The sequence below is a fragment of the Dipodomys merriami genome, unplaced genomic scaffold (genome assembly GCF_024711535.1).
Source record: "Dipodomys merriami isolate MVZ:Mamm:240054 unplaced genomic scaffold, mDipMer1.0.p SCAF_5, whole genome shotgun sequence".
Classification (NCBI taxonomy): Eukaryota; Metazoa; Chordata; class Mammalia; order Rodentia; family Heteromyidae; genus Dipodomys; species Dipodomys merriami.
Genome location: NW_027206068.1, coordinates 36796532 through 36809074, shown reverse-complemented (window position 1 = coordinate 36809074; position 12543 = coordinate 36796532). Strand labels below are relative to the sequence as shown.

Sequence of the window (12543 nt, the reverse complement as noted above, 5' to 3'; positions counted from 1 at the left end):
AATGTTCTAGGCAGCCAAGACCGGCCTTTCCCCAGAATTTCCTGAAAATATTTTAGTAGAATAAAAGTACTGGCAGTGTAGATTATGTTTTTCAACTTTGAATTCTGAGTCACGTTTTGGAAAACAAACTAACACTAACTTATAAACTATATAAACAAGTAATGATATGGCGTTAGGTTGTAAGAAAAGATTCTCCTCCATGAGTTCATGATATTAACCAAGTTGACCCTGCTTTAGAAGAGATGATTTATTTAAAAGACGATTCAAATAGTTTGGTGATCTGTCTAGTTATATTCCCAAGAAGTGGGTCCTTTTATGGTATTTAAGAACTACACATGGATTCCTCTGAATTCCTATACATCATCAATGCCAACCCAATTCATAAGACAGTCTCAGAAGTCAAGTAAAGAAACTGGGAAGTCTTTTCCTTATTTATCTATAACATCAGGTCCACACAGTTACCCTTTCAATTGGTCATTTGCCTACCTAGAATTTGTAACGTATGTCTAATATGGACACATCCTGAAGAATCTCAGCCTTGCAAGCTATGGATCATGTTTGCATCCTTCCCCATGTACTCCTCTTTATGCATTTGATCACTATCTGTGACAATTTAATAACCCACAGAATATAAAGGAAATGCAAATTGTGGGTTCTCTGCATTCAACTTTAAAGGGGGACATAGAAATGGCAGTGGTGTACATAGTTAACAAAAAATCAAATATTTGGTAATCATGCATGTTTCTGTTTTACTATTTGCTTTTATCTTCTGACTTGATAAAATAAATTATTATTTTTTTCCTCTGGTGCATTTTCCTTGCTATTTTAATTTTATAAGTGAGAGCTGAAATTGTTATTGTTTCATACATCCTTGCTTCACAGGGAAAACTTGATTCAAATGGAAACATTTATAACAAAGGATCAAATTGGAATGTGCCACATTTTAAATGACTCATGGGGTTAAAAAAATAAATCAATTCTAAACTCCTTTCAATCTAAGTTTCTTTTAAAAGAATAGTACTGAATCACTGTGATGTTTTGAGACTCAATGACAGCCTTATAAATTACAGCAATCTCTCGAATTTTTAGTTGCATTTCTTCTTTTAGTTCTCTAGAAAGTGATGAGATGTGTGCTGTTAATAGTCTTTTATATTTTTGCAGTGCTTTAAACTTTCCAAAATTGTTCTCTTATTTAATCCATTAAATCTACCATGTGAAGCCAATAGGGTAGGTATTCAATTTTGATAAATGAAAAACTAAGGCAGAGAGGAGAAAATGTTGAAACATTTGTGGGAAAACAATTATTTCAATGCCCAGTTAGAAGTGTTACTCTAACTGGAGTCTTCTCTCAAGAGGTTTAAGTACTCCCCCCCAACCCCCCTGCCAAATGTTAACACTTGTTCTTTTAGTTTTCTCTTGGTAAGTAGTTCACTTTTCTTCCTTTTATAAGCCTTTTGAAATTTTTTTATATTACTTTATGTAATTGTACAAAGGAGTTGCCATTTAACAAAGCAGTTTACAAAAGTATATCTTGATATCCTTTTGTTGTTTGGAAAAAAAAAAGCAGAAAATAGCCTGGGGGTAAAGATTTTATATTTTACCAAGTGAACAGAAAATATAATTACCTTTAAGGTTGTAAATCATTATTATGCAAATAACAATCTTTGGAGATATTTTTGTCAGCCACCAAGTATTTTAAAAACAATAACTTTGAGATGCTTTGACTAACCTAGAAAGTAGGGAAAATATTTTCTGTGACATGGCTTTTATCTATTCTATCTTCTTCTCTTTTCAAACTTCTTAGTCTGAAAATATTTATTACTCCTTTTATTTTTGCACTCAGGAGGCCTTGAACTCAGGGTCTGGGTGCTGTCCCTGAGCTCTTTGGCTCTCACTTGGAACCACAACTCACAGAGCCTGGGCTGGCGCTGAACTGCGATTCTCAGGTCTCAGTGTCTTGAATAGCTAGGATTGCATGTGTCAGCTACCAGTATTTGGCTTGTGACTCCCTTTTTACATATAATCAATGAAGATAAGGGTTAAGCTATTTTTTCAGAATCATGTTTTGCCATAATTCTTAGCTCTGACCAAACAACCCCCTTCCCCCAAGGTCTTCTGTCATAAGAAAGGCTGTTCTTATTTACATCCAACCCATATGTACTTAGTCTACAGCCTACATATTCTGGGAAGATTGACAGGTGAAAATAGGTCAGTTCAAAGATGCATAGTTTCTTTTTTTTTTTGTTTGTCGTGGGGCTTGAACTCTGGGCCTGGGCGCTGTCCCTCAGCTCTTCAGCTCAAGGCGAGCGCTCTACCACTTGAGCTACAGTGCCACTTCCGGTTTTCTGGTGGTTTATTGGAGATAGGAGTCTCACGGTCTCTGCTTCCCGGGTTGGTTTTGAACCGCGATCCTCAGATCTCAGCCTCCTGAGTAGCTAGGATTACAGGCGTGAGCCACCAGCGCCCCGCTTGCATAGTTTCTTTAGTTTTATATTTTAGGGTGTCTTAGAATGTATTTGTTAACTATGACTTTTTGTTGGTAGACTGAAAAATATAGTTTCATTAAAAATGCATTTGTAGTTAGACTTTTAGGAAATTTGATTTTTGATTCTCATTATTTTGTGTCTATTAATTTGCTGGTAAGTGTTTCAAGAGTCCTGCATTTGGCACCACCCAAGGTCTAAAACCATTATCAGAAGAAACCTATATTTACATGATTTGTCTGAAGTGAGCTGGAAGTATGGTCGATAAATGAAGACAACAACATTCCTCTAGTGTTAATGAATTCACGAACAAAACAGCTATTCTTACTAGAAACTTTCCACATAGCTTCTGGCTTTAATCAGTAAGCATTCTTTACCCAGTAATAGCAAGCTAATTTTGAGACATGCGGTGTTTCTGTCTTTAAATTGAAAGAGGCACATTGATATAATGAGCCCACCCTTGAGAAAGCAGTGTTTCCAGAAAATCTCCCTTCAGGCTCTGCCTGACATGTGGATCCTGGCAGTCCTTACCTTGTATCTAAACCTCTCCATCAACGGCAGTGGCGAAAGCAGTTGCCAATGTTGCAAAATCATTTGTATTAGTGAGCTGTATGTTGACCTGATGATTGGTTTGCCGGTTTGTTCACATTAGAATTGTGTGTGTAGTGTGTTGGTCCTGGGACTTGAACTCAGGACTTGAGCGCGGCTCCTGAGCTGCTTTTGCTCAAGGCTTGGGCTCTCACACTCAAGCCAGAACTCCATTTTGATTTTTTTCTTTAGAGTATTTTTGTTGTTGTTGTTGATCATGGGGCTTGAACTCTGGGCCTGAATACTGTCCCTGAGCTCTGCAGCTCAAGGCGAGTGCTCTACCCCTTGAGCCACAGCACCACTTCTGATTTTCTGGTGGTTAATTGGAGTTAAGAGTCTCAGGGACTTTTCTGCCCGTGCTGGCTCTGAACCCCAATTCTCAGATCTCAGCTTCCTGAGCAGCTAGGATTACAGGTGTGAGCCACTAGTGCCTGGCTGATTTGGTTTGCTGGTTTGTTTGTGTTAAAATTTTTTATATTTTCCCCCAGCCTCTATGTGTCATTCTGTCACTAAAGCATCTCCCTTCAACAGAAACTACAACTTGTTATCACTTGAGGCCTCTCAACACGTATTCCTCTGTGAGTACTCACTGCCCTGTTCTGGAGCTTCAGCAACTGTGACCCCTCCTGTAATATCCTACCATTAGCTCTCTTTATGCTAGTTTCTTTGCTTTTTATTCCCATTTTGTCTGACTAAATATTCTAGACTCATCTTTTACATCATGGCTACTAAGAAACTTTCAGAGAGTATAATCTGTTTCTGTATTTAGTATTTTAAAAATAGCTTTGTAGAGATATACTTTGTGTATCATACAGTTTACCCATGTAGAGCATAAAAGTCAGTGTTTTGCTTATATTATTCACACACACATATAAAACTATCTCTGTAATCAATTTTATAACATCTTAATCACCTCTAAAGGAAAACCTGAGCACTTTAGGTGTTCCTTTCTAGCCCTAAGCAGTCATCTTTCTGACTTTCCTGTTGTGAACTTCCATGAGGGTAGCATTATTGTAATATGTGGGATATTGTACCTATTTTATTTTATTCACTTAGTATGGTTATTTGTGCATTCCTTTTTATGGCCAATAATATTCTATTGTATGGATTTTTGTGTGTGTGTGTACCTGTCCTGGGGCCTGAACTCAGGGCCTGGGTGCTGTTCCTAAGCTTTTTGTTCAACCCTAGAACTCTACAACTCTACTTCCACATTTTTGATTGGAGATAAGAGTCTCATGGCCTTTCCTGTCCAGAATGGCTTAGAACCCAATTCTCAGATCTCAGTCTGCTGAGTAGCTAGGATTACAGGTGTGGCTCCATTGTGTAGATATTTTACATTTTATGAATCCATTTATCTCTTGACAAACATTTGGATTATTTCTACCCCTTGGCTATTATGTATAATATTGCTCTGAACATGTATGTACCGGATTTTCTGTGAACATAAATTTTCATTTGCCTTGGGTATATTCCCAGGAATGGACATGCTGGGTCAAATGGCAGTGACAGATTTAATAATTGTTTGAAGGACTATCAGACTCTTCCAAAGCAGCTGTATCATTTGATTTTCCCATGTTCCACAAAGTATAATGTCCTCAGAGTCTTCACATCTTCATAATACCTGTTGCTATCTTTTTATTCCAGGCATCCAACCAGGTACAGAAAACTCTCTCATCTCCTTTGGGTTTATTTTCCTTCGGCACCCACATGTTCCCCAGGATGCAGCAGGGCCTCAAGGGCTGATATGACCAGATTGAATATATTATAAAAGCTGTTACTTTTCATTTTTCATTTTAGCAAATGTCCAGCAGGTACCTGTGATGGATGTACATTCTACTTCCTGTGGGAAAGTGTTGAAGCATGCCCTCTGTGCACAGAACATGACTTTCATGAGATTGAAGGAGCCTGTAAGAGAGGATTTCAGGTAAGACCCATACCCATCTACATAGATATCATGTTGAAATAACAACTTTTACCATGTTTCCCAATATATCAGTGGTGGATTTCTTTGGATAAGAAAACCTCCTGATTGAAAAAAAAATAGTAGTTGCAACATATTGCAATAGGTCTATTTACTTTTTAAAATCAGACAGTTCCTTTCTTTCTTTTTTTCTGAGCCATTCTTTATACATTTTCACTTTATGTTGACAGGACGTGTACGTGCCCCAATTCTAAAAATATATGAAACACAGAGGTATATGAAGTTAAATTTATAAAATTAAAGTCCCCCATGCATAGCTTATAGAAACAAAGAGTTATGGAACTTGCAATGAATGTGTTCTTATCAAATTGCATCTCAAAATCTATACTAGGTTTCAAGTGAATATTAAGCATTATAGCTAAAGTCATGAAGTCGTAAAGATGCACAGCGAAGCTGCATAATCACTGACAGATATTTTAAAACTGATCATCAAAGTTATCTTAATCCCCCTGCATGCTGTGGGGGGATTAATCTTTCAAATTGCAGTGTTAGCCATTTTATTATTTTCAATGATATGTGGACAGATGAACAGATAAGGTTTTATCATGAATAGAATGAATAAGATTTTTTCCAGTTGCTTGATTTCTTTTTTCTTTGCTAGCTTTTGAGGAGCCTACTGAAAAGTTAAACATTCTGTGTTTATTAATCTCTGTGTACTTTTAAAGTTCTAAGATGTTTAGAAAGTGGTCACTAGACATTAGATCTTTGCCTTTTTGTTGGGTGGTATTCATGTGGCAAAGTCAAAACAAAATCTTGCACAATCTTCTTTTTTCTTGATAGAATGTACTTTGAAGGTAATCAACATTTTCTGACTAGAGCTGACATTTTCCTCTGCATTGTCATAATTTATACTTAGAGATACAACAACTGAATTTGAGTATGCCTCTGTATTTCCTGCCTCATCATTCTTATACAAATATGACCTATCTTAAACAAAATTCATTTGCTCTATGAAAATGCTACAGTTGTCATGGACTAAAACCAATTCAACCACTAAAGTCCTTTTACAGAGCTCTGGGTCATTTAATCTTCATGCAAATTGCTGTGGATCACTGTCTGTTGAATTGCACATTGAACTCTTGATTTATTTATTCCAAAATTGCTATTCAAGACCCAGTACATTGATTTTAATTGGTGGCTGGTTAATTGTGATTTGGTATTTGGGAAATATTGCCCTAAAGGAATTTATTCACCCATTATGGGAAGGCGAGAATGCCCGGCATAGGTACGTATTGGTGACCTAGAACAATGTCCTCCATGATTTGGCATGAGGGCATGATCTGTTTGCTTATTTTCATGTTAGACACCCAACTTGACTAGGCCTGGTGAAACCAACGTGCCCTGGAATCAGGTTCTTCTCTTCTCAGGGAAGTGGCTTGTTGAGTCAATGTGTATCCATGCTGTATGAGTGAAATCCATTCCAATTAATGCTAAATCAAGAATCTAAGTTTTCATTCAAAAACATGATTAAGAACTAAGAGATTATACAAATTTGAGGAAAACTGCATAAAAGATGGGTCCATTTTTAATCATTTTTATTCAACTGCTTCACATACCATTTTCATTTCATTTTTTATGACTTCACATACTCTTCTCTGTGTTTTATCCCTTCTTTCCATAGATTTCATTACATTAATTTGGAATAATCCTCTATACCTATGATGAATAAGAATTAACCAATTGTTTTTTCTTCTACACAAGAAATTGACCCAATAAGAAATCTAGCTTTAACAATTGAACCTAAGTCTCATTTTTTTCCTATTTTTCATTTTTATAAGGAAACCCTATATGTATGGAATGAACCTAAATGGTGCACCAAAGGCATTGCTTTGCCTGAGAAAAAGTTGTCCACATGTGAAACAGTTGACTTTTGGCTCAAAGTGGGAGCAGGTGTGGGAGCTTTCACAGCTGTTTTGCTGGTGGCTCTCACTTGCTACTTCTGGAAAAAGAATCAGAAGTAAGTAAACCTCATTGGAATGATCACTTAAGAACTAGGGGCTTTGTTTATGTTGTGAACATTTTAGGCTTAATTACTGTATTCAGTAGATCATCTCAGAATCACAAGAAATTTATTCCAGTGAAGGAGTTACAGGAAAGGCCTATCATTAGGTAATAGAAAGCTCATAGGATATCAGATTTCATGGATTCAGACTCATTTATTATAAAACAAAGCAAACTGAAAACTGCAATTTACCTAGGCAGCAGAGATGAGATTGGAAAGCAGAGTTAGTCTGGGTCTGTTTTCCTTTTTATAACTGCATGCTATCTTTTTTTTCCTCTATCTTTTCTTTTTCTAAATTTCTTGTGGGAAGATATTTGCAAGGACATGAACTTAGTATATAAGCAAAATAGCACATTTATACTACAAGTCTCCAAGAATATGGGTTGAATCTTGAGTCTAATACCTGAATGTGTATTGATCTGTTACATGGTCTGAATTTATTTTACTATGATTCTCACCTCAGGATGTGGGGAATTTATATTCTAATATGTAGGGACAATTGAAATATCTGAAACAATATGTTAAGTATAAAAATTAACAGTAAAAATCATGTCACTTGTATGTAAACTCTAGAAAACATAATAGTGATTTGATATCTACATATTAATAAATTAAGGAAACATATTCAGGCCTTAATGCTTTTATTCATTTACAAATGACCTTCCTAATTAGGCAAATTAGTCCCTTTAAAGCAACTGATAAAATGGACTGCATTGAACTGATTCTATGACATCCTGGGAAATTGGGAAATATTTTATGTAGGTAATTGGTAAATGAGTATATGTCTGGCCATAGGTGATGGAAATATGTTGGTGGAACAATTAATTATAAGACAATTTGATGAGCTAGAATAAGACCACCTATAATGAGTACTCATTTATTATTAGGATAAATTTCCTGTTTCTGTATTTATTGCCTAGACTGGAGTACAAGTATTCCAAACTAATTATGACAACTAATTCAAAAGAATGTGAGCTCCCAGCTGCAGACAGTTGTGCTATTATGGAAGGAGAAGATAATGAAGAAGAAATTGTATATTCTAATAAACAGTCACTATTGAGAAAACTGAAATCTTTGGCAACAAAGGTGAGAATAGAATTTTAATCTGGAGTTTCTGAGCATTTATAATTAGGAATCATTTTAACCTATTTTTTTTCCTGCAAGTTCTGCCATTCAACATATTTATATCTTAATTCATATTTGTCCAACAGAAATATTCTTTGAAGTACATAATAGAAATGTAAGAATACATACTGCAGCACCATTTTAACTGCTTAAAAAGTAGAAACAACTTTATACAGAACAAATAAGTAGTTACATGAGAAATTTTCATATGTCAAAGTATCAGAGTACTGTGTGACTTTGTGGCTTCAACAAATTGGATAACTGTGTGCTCATGTGTCATTAGGTCCAAGAGTAAGTGAAAACAAATATCATATTGCTACTAGATACATATTGATTCTAGTGTTTGCATAGAAAGCAATTAACCACAGCTGTTTGGAGTAAGAGAACTAGTAAGAATGTACAGTATTTGAATTAGTATCTTTTAATAATACATTTCAAGTAAAGTATTGAAAATATTACTTTTTACAAAGACAATGTTTTATAACTTTCTAAAACAAAAAATTATCCCATGCTCACCCATACTTCTTGTGTTTATTTATAAGATTAGTTTTCATACAGAAAACAAAATAATGACAAAAGCATTTCAGGCAACCTATCAGGTGCTGTCACTTTTGTTGGCTCTGGCATAATTACTGTTGCCAAATTACTGCAAGGCCTTGAGTATTGTTTGAAAACACATTTTACTGACATTTGTCATCATTGACTTAAAAGATACAAATCACTAGCATATTCATTCAAGATAAAAGTAGAATGAAGCAGAGAAGAAAATGCATATCCAAATGATTTACAGAAAGACAGACAAGTAACAAAAGATTTTATTGAAATTGTTTAGTAACTATTTTCTTCTACTTTCCTTTATTTGTTGGAAAGTCTGTCATTATTTGATGTTCCAGAGCAAGTTGTGGGCTTCAATGCAAATCCATCCTCTAAAACACATATAATTTATGAGAGTTAGACATTTTAATGTGAAGTACATAAAATCACAAGTATTCCTACAATTCTGAATTTTGGAATATGTGAATACTTGTAAAACTCCAAATTCTGTCAAGGTTTGGAATGCTAGTGATATCTTTGGTAAGTAACTTCATGTCTTTTAGCATAGAGTCAACTCCTCATCCCCCCAATTAAATGATTCTGATGTCTTTTAAACTGTATGTATCTGTTTAGAGCTTAATATAATCGCAGTTGTACAATATGTAGTGTTTTATACAATTGTCACTCTGAAAACGTTTTTTCGAGACTCATCCATCTTGCTGTGTTGATTAGTAGATTTTCTTTCATTCAAGAATGACATTCTGTTGCATGGATAAACTAAATGTGTTTATTTGTTCAGTGTCTTTTCTAGTGTTTAAACTGTGAATAAAGCTGCTGTGACTAGCATTGTACAGGTCTTATTGTGTGTTGCCTTTGTCAAAGTTTGTTATGCATGATTTCAAAAGCAAAAATGCTTCTGAGGAGGCTGGGAGTAGCTCAGTGGTAGAGTGCTTGCCTTGCATGCATGAGGCCCTGGGTTTGACTCCTCAGCACCACATAAGCAGAAAAAGCTGGAAGTGGCGCTGTGGCTCAAGTGGTAGAGCACTAACCTTGAACTGAAGAGCCGAGGGGGACAGTACCCAGGCCCAGAGTTCAGGTGCCACAATTGGCCAAAAAAATGCTTCTAAGTTTTTAGTTGTATCATGTAGAGATTTCTTACATATCCCCAATTGTGTTCTAAAATCCATACCTTGCTATGAATCTTCCCAATGCTGCATTGCATATAAAAATATCTGTTTATGTATGTATTTCTTCCAGAAGTTGAAAAATACCATTCAGTTTTTTAAAAGAAACAAAAGTATTTGTTTATTTCGTTGTCATTCATGAGAAACTGTAAGATGCTTTGCGAGGTTTGGGTTTTATATCAAATTAGAAACAGTTCTTATGTTAGACATTAGATGATTGGAGGAGAGATCTCACGTGTGCATGATGTGCATGGTTACCTAGTATGGTAAGAGTAAGAGGAGATGTCTTGAGCATCGATAAGGAGTGCTGCCACGGCAGGAGTGATAAGCTACTGGGAGCTTGGGAATAGATTCTGGAATTAAGAGCATCCATAGTCTGCCTTGTGTATGTCCTTATTCAACATGAGAATGAACTGAAATCCTATGAACTGAAATCTGTAGAGGCTCACTTACAGTCCACAAGGACTAGGTAGGGATTCGAAATCTGTGCCTCCTGATTTCTAATCAGGCTTTTTCCCCTACAATGTTGTATTTTTATATATTTTCATATCCACGGATTGACAACTTACCTGTAGTGTTGGGATTAAAAATTGAGGAGATCTAGTTTCTACTTTCAGACCTTCTAATCTATTGGTGGTACTGCTTGGCTAATTATGAACGTATCCATAATGCACATGTGTACATTCTACTGCCTCAGCAGCAAAGGAGCAAGATTCTGCAGGAATGCTGACAATGTGGCATGGAAAGCCCCATGATCCCAACGTGATTGGATAAAGGGTTGTCAGTGTTTTCCTTCAAATGTTACCTTGAGGATAACCAACAGATGTCTGCTTTCCCTTCCATCAAGATCATGTTGATTTTATTTTCAAATTTATTTTCAAGAAACAGCCACAAAAATCAGTTTCCTTTCTATCTCATGTCAGATACCCTAAAAAGTTATTAATATCTCTCTACCTTTCTTATCCTATTTCCTTTCTTCTTCCTCATGGTTGGGATGAAACCAGGATCTTGCTTATGCTAGTCAGTTCTCTACCACTAAGCTACATACTTAAGTCTTGATTTTCTTATTTTAAAAATAATCCTGTTCTCTTTCCTCTTGTGTTTCCAGAAGTTTTTAGAGTGCTTTTTCAAAGTTTAATAATTAAAACATTTTGGAAACCCTGCCTTCTATTTATTGTTTTCCACTAACACAATAATTTATTTCAATAGATTAATTTCCTGAAATGTATCAGTGAATTCAAATGCTCTCATGTCTTATTAGTGTTATTTATTGTTGCTGTTTGTATTCTTATTTTTCAGTATATGCTACTAAAAATAACTTAATGCTATTTTGAGAACTTTATCATAAGATAACGTAAAATAATGTCAGTAATTTGAGATTATTTAGTTTCTGTCAGTTCAGTGTTGCTCACAGTTGCATGTCAAGGTTACTTGTTTCAGTCCCAAAGCCACATATGTCCCCAGGAAGGGTCTCAGTGTTTTGCTTCTTCACAGGAATCAAAGCTACATCTTCTGATATCCATTGCAATCTTCTGTTTTTGCTTCTATTTTGGATCTGTCTGTCTTGTCGCTTGGACGTCAAAACTACGCTTCAGGGTAGCCATGCTATTTGTTTTTTGTCTGTCGCCTTACTTTAAATGTAAAATCCTAATTGCAACTGGCAGGTGCATGGATAAAAATGATTCTTTGAACTTTCCTTCTGGAGAAATAAGATCCTAAAATCTTATTTGAATTTCGGTGAATTGATTCTTGTTTTTTTTTGTTTAATACCTTTTCTTTAGGATAAAGAAGATCATTTTGAATCTGTTCAACTGAAATCCTCAAGATCTCCTAATATATGAAGACAAGTGCTGTAGACTTCAGACTCAGAGAATAGAGAAACCTGCTCTCTGGTTTCACTGGACCATATGTTAGGGCTTGTCCTGACACCTGTCATGTTGGTGATCACAAAGAGGCCATGATTCTGCAAAGGGCAGGAGGTAGAGATATTGATTGCCTTATCCCATGGTCGAGTACCTTGCCAAATAAGGGGAAACAGATGATTTGGGTCTCAACTGAAGATGTAGCTTTACTCAGGAAGAGATTTGTCTGTATATACACATGACTGAAAACCCAGTTCAAGCCCACCAGTGCGCTGCTGATGCATGCCATAGAATTTATGGGTAACTTTTATTCTTTATCCTGTCTACCGAAAAGAAGTGTGTTTTGGAGGGCAGATGTGAGCATATGCCTTGTGATCCCATTTATGTCTTGTCTTTGTATTTTGAGAAAGAGTTGGAAAAATATTTCCCATTATTTATTTCCAATAGACATGAAAACATCTTTTCTATTAAAATGGTAAACAGTTAAAGACAATAAAATTTTCTTTTTTTCCCTGTAGGGTATGTTTTCTTATTTCAGAAGGCTAAGTTATTTGTAATATTTTAGGGAGTGTTAGCATGTGCTTGGGTTATTAAAATTTATTATGGCCTTGAAATTTCAGCCTTGTTAGAACTGGTAAAAATAGTTTGATTGAAAATTTGAAGGAATCTTAAAAAAATAAACAGAACAGGAAAGGAGAAGTCTTGGCTTTCTATTAACACAGACTATCTGTTAATATAGAAGTCTAATGGCTAAATACATTTTGTGTGGCATTTGAAGATGAAG

At 35.5% G+C, this 12543-nt stretch overlaps 1 protein-coding gene across 1 annotated transcript in view; it reads left to right on the top strand.

Moving 5' to 3' along the window:
* The window catches only part of Elapor2 (endosome-lysosome associated apoptosis and autophagy regulator family member 2), a 146195-nt gene extending 133919 nt beyond the window's left edge, over window positions 1–12276 (top strand). The window contains exons 19-22 of the mRNA XM_069996381.1: window positions 4869–4995; window positions 6831–7009; window positions 7975–8140; window positions 11679–12276. Of these exons, the coding sequence (XP_069852482.1) occupies window positions 4869–4995; window positions 6831–7009; window positions 7975–8140; window positions 11679–11738 (532 nt within the window). The 3' untranslated portion in view covers window positions 11739–12276. The remainder of the gene's footprint in view (window positions 1–4868; window positions 4996–6830; window positions 7010–7974; window positions 8141–11678) is intronic.
* The last annotated feature ends 267 nt before the right edge of the window (window positions 12277–12543 follow it).